The 15093-nt window shown below is 37.9% G+C and overlaps 1 protein-coding gene across 1 annotated transcript; it reads right to left on the minus strand.

Annotated features, from left to right (window-relative positions):
* Positions 1-9516: 9516 nt before the first annotated feature.
* LOC111794057 (uncharacterized) lies at positions 9517-11761 on the minus strand. The gene is made up of 4 exons (XM_023676173.2): positions 11398-11761; positions 11149-11307; positions 10932-11002; positions 9517-9841 (listed from the first exon to the last, which is right to left on the minus strand). The coding sequence occupies exons 1-4, from the start codon at positions 11720-11722 to the stop codon at positions 9635-9637; spliced, it is 762 nt and encodes a 253-aa protein (XP_023531941.2). The 5' UTR covers positions 11723-11761; the 3' UTR covers positions 9517-9634.
* Between the last annotated feature and the right edge of the window lie 3332 nt (positions 11762-15093).

Consider the following 15093-nt stretch of genomic DNA (forward strand, 5'->3'; position numbering starts at 1 on the left):
AAAAATTTACGATCCACCCAAATATTTTCATTAGGGTTTTTTCGTGTTTAAAAGTTCACAATCCACCCAAATGTTTTCATTAGGGTTTCTTCGTGTTTAAAAAATTTTGTTTCTTGGTGTTTAAAAATTTACGATCCACCCAAATATTTTCATTAGGGTTTCTTCGTGTTTATAAAATTTCATTCTTGGTGTTTAAAAAATTTACGATCCACCCAAACATTTTCATTAGAGTTTCTTGGTGTTTAAGAAATTTCGTTTCTTGGTGTTTAAGAATTTCGTTTCTTGGCGTTTAAAAAATTTCCAATCGGAATAATTGGGTTTGCTCTTAAAGGATGGTAACGATCGGAATAAATTTGTTTTTGATCGTAAATACGAAAAAGTAAAGAAGAGTGATATTACCTGGAGTATCTGGGAAGACAGGTATATGGTATAGGATGTAATTAAAGCATTCAGCTTTAACGTTGAAATGTCTAGCTCTTATAACTGAAGCGTCTTGCACCGCTGGGATAAATGCAAATAGCGGCAAACATAGTTTGGACTTTGGCACAGGCCCTAAAGGAGCTGTTAATAAACCAAAGTGAGTTCTTGAAACCTAAAGAAACCAAGAGTCTTGTTTCTTGACAATAGATACTCACATGAATTCTCTGATATCAACGTGGCTTGAAAAGGGTTATCAAGAGACATAGTGATGGTATCAAAACCTGTTCTAGCGACAGCAACGGTAGCATCACGAAAGTATTGAAGGGAAACGTTGGTCGAGAAAGGGTTATCGACGTAATAGTTGACGCAGAAGTTGCCAAAAATGTGTAGCCTTGCAGTGAAGGAAAGGGAAGGGTGTGAGGTAACCATGGAGAAGCTGTATTGTGAGAAGCATAAGTTGGCTATTTGGTTGATGTAATTTGAGAATAGGTAGATTGCATCCATTATGGGATTGAAGTCTTGAAGCCTCATGAACACCATTGTGTTGGTAATGTGAAGAAGGGTGGTTTCTATTGCTTTTCAAGTTTGAGTACAATTCATTCTCCTAATTGAATTGGGTTTAGGGTTTTTATAGGATCCCTTTGCCTCCTTGGCTCTTGTGAATTACCTCAATTGTTAAATTATTTATTTTCTTTATGATTTTGGTATGCGTATGGTTGAAAACTTGGCTCCTACTCCTTCTCTTCCTTCATCTCGTTCGTCCTTCGTTCTAGTGAAAAAGCTCACCCCTGTCTTTAGACGAGAAAGCCCAACGATCCATTTATAGGAAATGCTACAACCCATTATTCTTCTTTTGACGATGAACCACTCTGGTACGACAAGCTAAAGGGACCTCTATGCTTTGTCCCCAGTGCATAGGGCCGATCCCCGTGTGCTAGAGGGAAGACTGGAAAGTTTGGGTAGACTTCTATTTAGACTACTTTAGGGGTTTAGGGTTTAGGGTAAGGGTAAGGGTGTCACGATCTGATGAACAAAAGTAGGGTAAAATTGTTATTGTGTGTAGAAACGGGGGAAGATCCGTAAATTTTCCTTGAGAGGGGATGAGGGACAACATGAGGAGACATTACTATACGTTAGAGAGAAACCCACCTCGATGGTGGACGTGAAATTGCTTAAGTAGATGATATCAGGGAAGAGCTTTCTAGGCCCTTGAAAAAAAAAAGCATGTTACTTACTAAGTTAAGAAAGCAATAAGAGTTCATAAATAGATTGCTTATGGAGTATTTTTTATATTTACCCGCTTCTCTTTTCCTTTTTCAGGTACAAGTCGAGGTGGGAAGTTGCTCGAAAGCTGTGCTGCCATAGAGGGTGTTGACCCTAGGCGTTAATTTGTATTTTTTGAGAGATGTCATTTGTACTCCTTTTTGTATCCCGCTTCTATTCTGTAAATAAATTGAAGAACACCTATTTGCATGGTTTTCATTTTGGATTTTGACAATGGTGCGGTATATTTTTAATTTGTGCGAAAATTTACGGTATTTTACCATATTTTTCGTATTTTTAATTGTTTGTATCATTCTACTTGTTTTTGCTTTCTTCCTTTTGTCGCAGTTCGATTTCTTGAAGTTTCGAAAATTGGATTATGATAGGGACTAACTTTCGAGAGACATGTTTAGTCGAGACTTGGTCTAAATGTGGTAAAAAATACCTAGCGAACAAAGTTTAAATTTTAACTCTAGTGAAACTTGGCTTCGCCAAAAGGCCTCATCTCTATCAGCCCGGCTCGCGAGGCGTCCCTCTCGCAGTAGGGTTCCAAACCTCGCCTCACTTTTGTGACATGCTATCTTTTCTCTCTTCATTCCCAAGTCAAGGGTGAGTTCCATGCGTCAGTTTGTGGATCGCGGTCTCACGCACTAATCCCTATAGGTGAAACGATACTTTATTTCAAACTTGGCAAAATAAAAAGCAAAATTTCTCTAGAGAACAAAATTAGGGTTTCTACCTTTTCAAACTTCGAACAAAAACAAATTAGGTTGAGTTTTACCCCCAAACAACTCGAATAACAAATGAACTTTTGGTTTTGAACTCACAAATCTCGAACAAAAAAATATTTGATTGAGTTTGGTCCAAAATTTGCGAACTCTCCAAGGTATGAAATTAGAATTTTTTTCTTTCCCGGCGTTGAATGGTGACATGATGATGGCTTGTTTATCTATTGGTCTTATATGTTTATGACATGTCGATTACTTCCAAGGGACAAGTGGAGAGTAATAAGCGTTGATCCATTATTGGTTATTCGTTCACTAAGGCTTGTGGACCTGTTTGTTGGCGTTCAATATTGTAATCCATTTTTGCATTGTTTACCACCGAAGTAGAGTATATAACAGTCACTAAAGTTTTTAAAGAAACTATTTGGATGCATGATTTGGTTGATGACTTGATATTGCTAAAAACGTGTAGAAGTATTTTGTGATAACCAGAGTGCTATTTGTTTGTCGAAGAACCAAATCTATCGTGCTCATACAAAGCATATTGATGTTTGATTTTATTTTGTTCGAGAAATTGTTAATGAAAAATACATTTCTTTATTGAAAATTGAAACTACTGACAATCCTGCTTATATGTTGACAAAGATAGTTGCTCTTAAAAAGTTTTCTAATCAATATTGGATGAAAGAAGTAGCCTGTTGACTCGGTGGTAGCTAAACCGATTATCTCCTTGGTGGTAGCCTGTTGACTTTATGACCAAAAAGATGACGTATTCTACCTTTTTTTTTTGTTTTTATCGTAAGTTTGACGGTACAAAGTGAACAGACATTCTTGGATTTACATCCAACGTTTACTGAAAGATCGTTACAATGCACCGTGATCTCATTGAATAATTTTTCAGACAAAATTTTCGGGCATATCATGTCGGAGGAAAACGGATGAAATATTGAACATATGAACTAACAACTGGGAAAAGCATTGCGCTACCAGAATTTATTGTCCTAAGAAACCATACATGTGCACTCGTTTCAAATGACAAATTATGGAAAAACATCCTTGGCTGAAGAACAATTTGGAATTGAGTATCAACACATTCTTCATAACCCATAATTATACATTGTTCATCCTGCGTAGCATCAACCAACAACTTTACACATTAATAAAACATTCTTCGAGTTACATTTTAGCTTTCGATTTCGTTCTTGCGATTTCAAAACTAACATATTCATTTGATCTTCGAAGTTGGACTTAGATTTTTAATTTGTCGTTGAAGCTTAAAACTGATTTCTAATAGGTATAATTAGAACGAGAATATACTAGGAATCACGTTAAAAATATAGTACCTCTTCAGTAAGAATAATCTCTTTAGATACAACCGAGAATATGACTTGTGAAGCCATTGGAGTAACACAAACTGTGACAAAAAGACGAGTTAATAAAAACATGCATAATTAATTTAAGTGCATCATAATTAATTTAACTTTTTGAATTGAGTTGGATTAAAATAAATGTAGTTGAGTTGATTCATGAGTTTCTCAAATTCACTGTTGATTGTTGTTAAAAAAAAAAAAAAAAAAACATGACCCAACTCATGAACGCCTTTTACAAAATAACATTTTAAATATTTGAAAAAAGACGGATTCGAAAAATGATTTGGAAAAGCAAAGGAGTCGGGCAGGGTTGAAAGTTGTTTTGGTATCACAATCTATTTCAACACGAGGAAGTCACAAACTTTTGTTTTTGAGAAAAATCAACTAAATAATAAAAGATTGGAAGAATTTGAATCGATTTGTTTCTTTCAAGGTCGACACAAAAGCATAAAGAAAAGTCATATTACCTACATCGTCGTTGAAGACCGGTAGTTCTGATAGGATGTGTCTAAACCAATCGCATTTAACGATGAAATATTTTGTCGTTATAGGTATACCGAAATCCTCCCGTTCGGAAGGTGAATATAGCCGCAAATTTTGACGCAAGTAAGGCTCATGCCCTGAAGGTGCTATTAAACAAAAAGTATTAAAAAAAAAAAAAAAAAGTGAGTTCTTGAAAGTTAAAGAACACAAGATTGTTAGTTCTTGGCAATGTTGTTGTGGGGTACTAATAGATACTCACTTAATGTCTCGAATGTAAGGGTCAATTGATCGAGGTCTTCAAGATTGATAGCCACTGTGTCAAAATGGGCCGCACCGTCAACCGTGATGGCATCACGAAGGGATGGAAGGGAAATGCTGGCACTGTGAGGCTCATCCATGAGGGAATAGTCGAGGCAGAAGTCATTGGAAATGTAGAGCGTTGCAGTGTAGCGAAGGAAAGGGTTTGAGGCCATTAGGGAGAAGCCAGCTTCTGTGATATCCAAGTCGGCTACTACGTAAATGAAGTCTATGAATAGGAAGGTTGCGTCCATAATGGGACTAATGTCTTCAATCCTGATGAAGAACATTGTGTTGGTGATGTGAAAAATGGTGTTTCAACTACTTAAATGAGTTGATCTTATTCAACTTTTAAAGGGTGGAATTCTAGAGCTTTTGTTTTAGGGTTTAGGGGTTAAGGGTTAAGTTGGTTGAGTTCTGTTTAGACGTTGCAAATTGCTTTTTACGGGAAGAATTAGGGTTTCTAAGTTTACGAACTTAGAACGGAGAGAAGTTTAGTCGAGGTTTGGTTCAAACGTGACCAATAACTATCTAGGAGAGAGTTTAAATTGTAAATCTATCGAAACAATGTTTTGTCGAGTTTAGTACAAACATCACGAAGAACTCTCAAAAGGATGGAATTAGGGTTTTGAAGTTTCTACAACCGTGAAAGAAGACAAATAAAGCATTTGTTTAAAGTAATTCATAAACGGTGTTTGAACTTAAAACAATGTGATGAACTAACTTAAGAGCTACCAAAATAGATATAAACGCAATTACCGTAACACTGGTTCCATGGCATCCATCGTGATGCTGTCATCTGTTAAGGGTTGATATACCTTCATTTGAAAAATAAGAGTAGCACGTGGCTTGAAGATTTTAAGAAATACTCAGTAAGTAACCACATAGTTGGTGTCGAGAAATGCAAAAATATGCAATATGGTAGGATCTGTCATTTAAAAAAACATCGTGGCACGCCCTTAAGGTAGTTTTCTAGGTCAGGGTAGGGTTGGATGTATAGTACTTCTCTAGACATGACTGGATTATTAAATTGTGTCTTGTGTTTAGTTTCTCTTATTAAATTGTCTCTTATAACAAGCCTTATAATTTAAATGTTTATTTTCTATACTTGATATGAATATCGATATTCCATTTAGAACGTGAATCAATAAGATTGATATTCATGTTGATGAATGTTGATATATCAACGATATACCGATATGAATGTTGATAAGCAAATGATATATCGCACCTAAGGGTTCTTTAAAATTTATGATTTTGAAACACATGAACAACACAAAAAAATAGTTTCATTGTCGGGTCGTTTTTTAGACATCTTCCACCAGGCTACAATTGGCGAAATTCTGATGTGATGTTAAGCAATTCGGAAAACTTAATTTCTCGTTTTAGACTCTTTCTATGTATAAAAAAAAAAAAAAAAAAAAAAAAAAAAAACCATATAGCATTATGAATCGATCGATAACCTTTGAAATAGTTATCATCGACCCCGGGAAATAAAAATCAAATTTGAAATATTTTGTCACATTTGCAAAGTTCGAAAGTTGTTGCTACAAATATTGTATTGGATGAATAATTTGTGAGACAAAAATTTCAAGGTGTCATTCGAGGAAAATGGATGAAATATCCAGCATACGGTTCACTAGTTGGGACAACCATTAGGCTACCCATATTGTCTGTCCTAAAAAACCATACATTTGCTGTCGTTCTAAATGACAAATTAAGGAAAAACATCCTCGGCTGAAGAACAACGTAGAATTCAGTACCATAAACATCATCATAACCCAGATTTAGACATTGTTCATCCTGCGTAATCATTCTATTACCTTAATTATCATCAACTTTACGAAACACGAACACGAGTTAATAGTTTATTATTAAATATTTTAAAAATAATACCTCTTCGGTAAGAGTAATCTCCATGGATGCAAGTGAAAATTTGACATCCCAAGATGATGGAGTAATACAAACTATGATAGAAAGACGAGTTAGTAAAAGACATGCACAAATAAGTTAGAGGTATTAAAATGTAACAGCTCAAGCCCACTGCTAACATATATTGTCTAATGGAGTAACACAAACTCTGATAAAAAGACAAGTTTGTAAAAGACGTGCCCAATAAGTTAGGGGCGTTAAAAATGTAATAGCATATATGTTTTTTTTGGGCTTTCCGTCAAGGTTTTTAAAATGCGTTTACTAGGGAGAGGTTTGCACACCCTCGATGTGGGATCTCACAATCCATCCCCTTCGGGGCCCAGCGTCCTCGTTGACATTCGTTCCCTTCTCCAATCAATGTCCACCCCCAATCCATCCCCTTACTGGTACACTACCTCGTGTCCACCCCTCTTCGGAGCTCAGCCTTCTTGCTAGCACATCGTCCGATATCTGGTTCTGATACCATTTGTAATGCCCCAAGTCCACCACTCGAAGATATTGTCCTCTTTGGGCTTTCCCTTACGGGCTTCCTCTCAGTTTTTAAAATGCATAGGCTAGGAAGAGGTTTCTACACCCTTTGGTTCTTGTCTCCAACCAATGTGGGATTATCTCCACACCTTTATAAAGAATGTTTCGTTCTCTTCCCCAACCGATATGGGATCTCACAATCCACTCTCTTCGAGGCCTAACGTCTTCGCTGTCACTCGTTCCCTTCTCCCATCGATGTAGGATCCCTTAATCCATCTCCTTACTGGCACACCGCCTCGTGTCCACTCCCCTCAAGGCTCAACCTCCTCGCTAACATAGCCCAATGTCCAGCTCTGATATCATTTATAACCGTCCAAACCCATCATTAGCGGATAATGTCCTCTTTGACATTTCCTTTACGGGATTCCCCTCAAGATTTTTAAATCACGTCTACTAGGGAGAGGTTTCCACACCCTTAAAACAATAGTTCGTTCTCCTCCCAATTGTTATAGAATCTCACCAAAAAAAAAAAAAAAAAAAAGAAAAAAGAAAAAAAAAAGAAAAAAAAGAGATTGGATTGGGATCATTAGGGTTGTTCTTTACTATCCAAATCAACTCAACCTAAATACTTTAGGGTACTATTGGTTTATGTTTATAAGAATTGCTTCAAGTCAAAAAAAATTTACGACTCTAACTATAGAGTTCGACTAAAACCCTAACCCAACTCGTGAACGCCCAAGGTAAATATGAACAATAAAGAAGCATCATATTACCTAGATCATCAGGAAAGAAAGGTAATTCTGCTAGGACGTGTCCAAAATATTGGGCTTTAACAGTGACAAATTGTGTATTTACAGGTAGAGGTAAATCCACCGCTTCCGAAGCTGACAGGTCGAGCACATATTGATGATCCACGTTAGGCACAGGGCCTGAAGGTGCTATTAACAATATAAAAAGCAACAAATAAAACATGTTCTTGAAAGGTAAAGAAAACAAGATTCATAGTTCTTGACAATGTTGTTATGATATGAATTGATACTCACTTGAATTCTCGAATGTAAGGATCATTTGATTAGGGGCTTGAAAACTGATAGCCATTGTATCAAAACGTGCGGGGGTGGCAGCCATGATAGCACCACGAAAGAGTGGAAGGGAAAGGCTTGCAATGTGTGATTGAGGGATGTTAAAGTCGACGCAAGAGTTTTTGTCAATGTAAAATGTTGAAATGAAACGAAGGGAAGGGTTTGAGGCAATTATGGTGAAGCCTTCGGGTGTGAAATCAAAGACGGCTACTTCGTTAATGTAGTTTGAGAATAGGAAGGTTGCAGCCATGAGGGGATCGGTATCTTGGATTCTGATGAAGAACATTGTGTTGGGAATGTGGAAAATGGTGTTTCAATGTGAAAATGGTTTTTTATAACATCCCTACGTCTCCTTCGTTCTTGTTTACGACTCGATCTTTTAGGTTTTCGAAGCTTAGATTATGATGAGAGAGATGAACACAAGTACGATCGAATTTATACACAACGGGGGATCGAGGTTCGGAATGTAAAAGTAATTAATACCCTCTAAAACCACAAGAGGCTAACTCTTCGAGATGACCCCCTTTGTGATCTCGTACGTATTTACTTTTAATTGTCCCTTTATTTTTTGGAGATTCAGGATTTTATTGAGAGCGTTCAAGTGTGAATGTCAAAGAGGTGTAGAAGGGAAAAGTGTCCGAGAGAGAGAAACCTAGGGTTTGAGGAGGAAGAAGAAGAAGAAAAAGGAGGCGCCCCTACCGTTGTTCAAGTTCGAGATTAGCCCGAAGATTCTCACGGCAAACACTCCTTATTGATTTCTTAGATCTAGTTTGCGTTCAAAATCTAAGAGTTAAGGTGGACTTAAATTCCAACGTCTGAGTGTGTTAATTTAGAAAGGAAACTCGTTGATTTCGTGTTGGGATTTAACCAAAAATCACGTTGGAATTAGAGATCTTGAAAACGTCAACTTCAGTAAGAATAAATATTTTTCTGAAAGTTTGAACGTAATTGTTAAGAACTATGATTGACCTAAAATTGTATAAAAGTTATACTTGAATAGTTGGATTAGAGGTCACCACGTAGAAAAATAGGTTAAAAATAATTTTGGATCGAAGGAAGTTGGAGTAACCGGTGGGACACGCGTCGCACAACGAAGTGGGAAGTGCATATGTAAAGGCCAACGACACGTATCGATTTGCAACTGGAGCAACACTTCGAGCCATCAGTAAAGACGTATCACACTTGACCTGACCCGATTCGACCTGAGGCTTCAACCCATTAATCCACACACAACTCATAATTCAATCGAAGGACCTACACCCAATCGAGTTTGTCGCTCACCATTCCTCATGTGCCACGTGTTGCACCCATATAATTCAGACGTAAGCGTTACATCAAATATAATTAAGAAGAGTAGGAGATTTAATTTGTGGAGCAAATTTAAGAGATTTAACCTAAAAGATTTAATTTTCAAGCATCTAATGGTCTTAAAAATTTTGAAATCAGGGTAGAGTTTGGAGAAGACAACCATATCACAATGATCTTATTGAACCATTTGAGTGCAAAGTGAACGAACATATATTCGAGTCTACATCCGACAATTACTAAAAGAAAGCCATATTACAATGATCTTATCGAATAATTCATCAACGTGTCATATCGGAGGAAAATGGATGTAATACATAGCATACGCTCTACAAGTTGGGACAGCCATTATGCTACCAGCACTCATTGTCCTATAAAACCATATACTTGTGCTCGTTTTAGATGACAAATCAAGGAAAAACATCCTCGGATTAAGAACAACTTTGAACTGAGTATCAACACATCCTTCATAACCCATGATTGTACATTCTCCAGCCTGCGTAACATCATCCAACACCTTTATACATTAATCAAATGTTCTACAAAATTTTAAAATCAAACAAGATTTGATTCATTTCGTTCTTGAAGATTTCTTAGTTCTTGAAATTCAAAATTTGTTTCTATTTGGTTATTAATTATGGTAACAGAGCAGATCTACCGCGAGCACGAGCAGATATTGTCCTCTTTGGTTTTTTTTTTTCGAGCTTCCCCTCAAGACTTTAAAACGAATTTTCTAGGGGAAGGTTTCCACACCCTTATAAAGGGTGTTTCGTTCTCCTCCCCAACCAATGTGGGATATCACAATTATCAACTTTTACGAGATGATTTAAATCTACTTTAGGAATTAATTAGAAATCAAATTCAAACTTTAGAGACCCGATATATTGTGATGTCCCACATTGGTTGTGGAGGAGAACAAACCACCACTTATAAGGGTGTGGAAACCTTCCCCTAACAGACGCGTTTTAAACACTTGAGGAGAAGCCCGAAAGGGAAAGCCCAAAGAGGACAATATCTACTAGCGGTGGAGCTAGGGCGTTACAAATGGTATCAGAGCCAGACACCAGACGATGTGCCAGCCTTCTCGCTCTTCCCCAAAAGGGGTAGACATGAGTCGGTGTACCAGCAAGGACGCTGGGCCCCAAAGGGGGGTGGTCCCACATCGATTGGAAGAAGGAAAGAGTGCTAGTGAGGACGGTGGGCCCCAAAGGGGAGTGGTCCCACATCGATTGGAAGAAGGAAAGAGTGCTAGTGAGGACGCTGGGCCCTGAAGGGGGTGGATTGTGATGTCCCACATTGGTTGGGGAGGAGAACAAACCACCACTTATAAGGGTGTGGAAACCTTCCCCTAACAGACGCGTTTTATCGGGCCGCCTCAAGGGAAAGCTCAAAGAGTACAATCTCCTTCCCCTAACAGACGCGTTTTAAACCCTTGAGGGAAAGCCCGAAAGGGTCGCCTCAAGGGAAAGCTCAAAGAGTACAATCTGAATGTCTGCTAGCGGTGGAGCTCAGGTTACATATATAATTTTTGCAACCCCAAGGACTAAATAGAAAAAAAAATTAAATCTCAAGAACGAAAATAATACCTCTTGATAAAGAATAACCTCTTTGAATTCATTTGAGAATTTGACTTCTGATCCCGTGGGAGTAACAGTAACTATGATAGAGAAAGACAAGTTAATTAAGTTGTTCTTCACTACCTGAATTCACTCGACCTAAATATTATACGGTTTAGATATAAAATTTACAATCTTAACAATTGAGTTTGACCTAAAACTGGATCGAGAACACATATTATATTACCTAAATCCTGGAAGAGAGGTAGTTCTGCAAGAACATGTCTAAAACATTCGGCTTTAATGGTGAAATGTTGTGTGAGTATAGGCTTAGGAAAATCCACCATTAGCGAAGGTGACATTGGAAGTGCACGTGGATGTGACTGAGGCACACGCCCTGAAGGAGCTATTAAAAGAAAGTGAGTTCTTGAAAGGTAAAGAAAGCAAGAATCATAGTTCTTGGCAATGTTGTTGTGGGGTATCAATAGATACTCACTTGATGTCTCGAATGTAAGGATCATGATATAAGCGCTTGCAAGAGTGATAGCCAATGTATCAAAGCGGGTAGCAGCGGCAGTCATGATGGCATCAATGAAGGATGTTAGGGAAACTCTAGCAATGTGAGTTTGATTGATGGTGAAGTCTTGGCAGAAGGTTTTGGAAATGTAAAGCGTTGCTATGAAGGGAAGGGAAGGGTTTGTGGCAATTATGGTTAAGCTATTTGGTTTGAACTCTAAGTCGGCTTCATGGTTGATGAACTCCGCGAATAGGAAGTTTGCATCCGTGATGGGATTAGCGTCTTGAACTCTGATCAACAACATTGTGTTCGTAATGTCAAAATGAAGTTTCAATGGTTTTTCAAGTATGAACACAATTGATTGGGTGGGTTAGGGTATTTATGAGATTGGTTTGTGGATTTTTGTGAATTATTGTTGAAGTTTTGAAGGGTAAATTTCTTTTTTAGGGGTTTTGGGTTTATGGTAGAGGTGTCACGATTCGATTTTTTAGGTTTTGAAGTAGTAGAGACGGTGATAAAAAAAGATAAACAGAACTATAGTAAAGTTTTGTGAAATTTAAGATCGAACAATAAAGAGTACTAAATCAAAGTTTATATAAAATGGGGGATTAGGGATCGGGATGTGAAAACAATTAATAGCCCTAGATAGCCCTAGAAACCACAAAGGACTGGGATGATCCCCTTTATGACTGCGTAGCTCTTGAATGCTTTCCCCACTTCGACCAGGAGTTAGTGATTACCTAAAAAAAAAAAGAAATGTAGAAGTTACCACAAACTTTTTTCTGAGCTCTAGGAAGTTTGGGCCTAGGTTTTATAGCTACTTGAGCTTTTGAGAACGTCTTGAAGTTTTGAGCGGTTCTCTTGTCAACTACAAACCTCTCGGAGTTTGGAGGTTGTTTACATTTTTTGCCGCTGCAGATCTACTTAATGGCACAACTTAGTTTTGGGTGAACTATTTTTTTGTTGTTGTTAAACTTAGAAAGCTTACTTTTCGTTGGTCGTGAATGACCAACGATCTAAGTTAAGGCATGACCTTGTTAAATATCATAGAACAACTTAAGGTCTCTCTCTAAACATTGTTGTGTATGGTTAATTGGCGATTCTTCCACAGGAACTACTATAGAAAAGTCTGGAGGAGTGATCCTACGTGCTGGTTTGCTACTCAATCTATATGTGTGATCTCTGGCACCCTCTCAAGACGGGTTTATAGTATATTGTGCCTGATTAGGGAGCCTCTTACCATTTCTACACACGATAGTGCTACTCATCATGAGCTAAACTACCCATTTAGTCCATCGTCTCCTATTAGGAAGGGTTTATGAGATCGTGGCCTTGACTTTCGAACCGTTTCTACACACAATAGTGACTCCACAAGTAATTAAGACATGTCATCTTATTTGACATTGACCACGCTCGATGATACGAGTTTCTAGATATCTACTGTTTTGCAGGGATACTACTAGGTTTGATCTAGGTCACCGAATAATGCTACTGAGGTATTGGAGAGACTTGGAGATAGTCAAGTTTTAGTAATACTATTGACCTTTAAGCCTCAAACTCACATTTTCATTCTAATAGTGCTACTCAATCAAATTAAATAAGATCGAGAGGTAAGAGTTTCAAATTTTTTCAAGGTTCGAGAGATATTTTTTGGAATTACTTTTTGATTTTTTTTAGTATGTTGTTCTTGGGAGTAACTCAAACAAATCTTGTCAAGGAACCGAAGTTTAATTAGATCGAAGCTTAGCTTCTAACATGCATTAAGAACGATGAGTTTTTTTATGGACTAACTTTGAATGTGTTCTCTACAACCTTGGTAAATGAACCAAGTTGATTAAAGTTACCTAGAAAACCATACAAAAAAATCCAAAGAAGTTAGAGAACTAATTGGATATTAATTTGGAAATCTAGAATTCAAGTACAAACTCGTTGCGGCTGCGGAAGAAGAAAGGACATGTGTCAAGCGTAAATAGGGCCACATGTCAAGTAGGACGGAGCGTGTTGACAATTGGGGAAGGAGCGTGTTCGACTAGGAAGTGCTCCACGTATTGCGCCATCAGAGGGCGACTCGAGATCGCGGCTTGCTCTAACTCGATTTGCTTACACCGATCCAAACTGACTCAAATGAAAGCGCCAATCAACGTGCACATGTCGTCGAGAGCGCATCTACACCCTCCTTGAAGGTGCCTGCACACGCGCATGGGATCCCTAAACTATACTAGCATGCAAGCATTCCTTACTTTAGTTGGTTAGAATATGCCTATTTAGGACTCGAGGGTAATTTTGGATGAGAATGCTTTGGGTAATGGAGACGAGTAAGCTATGTAAGATGTAAAAAATTACCAAAATACCTCTATAACGAGATTTTGAGATAAATGTTGTTTTTAATGTTTTTCCTTGTGTTAGATAGGAGGATGCGCTTTTGTGATTTATGCTATGGGTGATTGATGGATGTTATCTCGCTGTTGAGTTTGCATGAATGTTCAATATACGTTTTCGGTGTTCATTAGGTTATTGATATAATTATCTTCCTACTAAGCTTGCACAAATGTTTAGTTCATGAATACCATGTTCTAGGTGATTGATAAGATAATCTACCTAACGAAGCATGTACAAGAGAACCAAGTTAAGATTAAAGCGTTAGAGCTAAAGCGGTTTCAAGTTGACCCAGGACAATATGTTTCTAGTAAATCTTCGAGCACCCTAAGATCGTGAGTGAGATTAGAGATTTAGACCCATGTGCACCTAGGGAATGGATTACCCTTAGGAGTTAGTTTTAGAGGTACTGGAAACGAGAGATGAGATTTAAACCGTCTAGATGACTCTAGGAATCTAGTAGACCTCCACAACATCCAAGGACAACAAAGGTAGCTCTCTAGGCAATAAGGAGTATGAACAGTGTCATCAGACTCTCTACTATCCTTTCACTCCTACAGCAGTACGTGAGATCCCACATTAATTGGAGAGGGGAACTTAACATTTCTTATAATAGTGTGAAAACGTCTCCTTAGTAGACACTTTTTAAAATGTATTGAGGGTAAGTCTTGAAGGGGAAGCCTAAAGAAGACAATATCTATTAGGATCGCCTCAGACGATGTGCAGTGAAGACGTTGGAGCCTTAGGGGGGTGGACTATGAGATCCCACATTGGTTGGAGAGGAAAATGAAACATTCCTGATAATGGTGTGGAAAACTCTCTCTAATAGATGCATTTTAAAATCTTAAGGAGAAGTCTAGAAGGAAAACCGAAAGAAGACAATATGTGTTAGTGATGGCTTGGGTTGTTACACAGTATTATCGAGCTGGGCATAGATCGGATGAGGTAGTGCATACCCCAATCTTATAAAAATGGCCAGGGGTCTCTTGAACAAAGTCACTATGCTCTAAACCCATTCATGACAGAGGGTGTGGGACGAAACAAGTTGACCTAGTAGTTGGCCTGTGCAAGGAAATTACATCCCCCAAACATAATTGACTATATGGGTTCATGAGCAGCTAGAGAATCGCTCGGAACTTCATGGTACCCTAGATGCTCAGATAGGAGTAAAGACTAGACCAGAACTGCCTTAAATCCAAAGAAAAGCATGTAGGTATCTACTAGGTTACGAATGTGATGAGAACCTATAAATAGATTACTTATTTAGCATTTTTATTATACTCATCCCTTCCTCTTTTC

This window comes from Cucurbita pepo, chromosome 4 (assembly GCF_057944985.1).
Source record: "Cucurbita pepo subsp. pepo isolate OVF chromosome 4, ASM5794498v1, whole genome shotgun sequence".
Classification (NCBI taxonomy): Eukaryota; Viridiplantae; Streptophyta; class Magnoliopsida; order Cucurbitales; family Cucurbitaceae; genus Cucurbita; species Cucurbita pepo.

Bases quoted from the DNA above. Each gene is read 5' to 3' on its own strand.
- LOC111794057 (XM_023676173.2), bottom strand. From the start codon at position 11,722: ATGTTGTTGATCAGAGTTCAAGACGCTAATCCCATCACGGATGCAAAC. The intron at 11,308-11,397 runs GTGAGTATCTAT...TTCTTTTAATAG, and splicing joins CCTTACATTCGAGACATCAA to CTCCTTCAGGGCGTGTGCCT. The intron at 11,003-11,148 runs GTAATATAATAT...TCTCTATCATAG, and splicing joins ACCTCTCTTCCAGGATTTAG to TTACTGTTACTCCCACGGGA.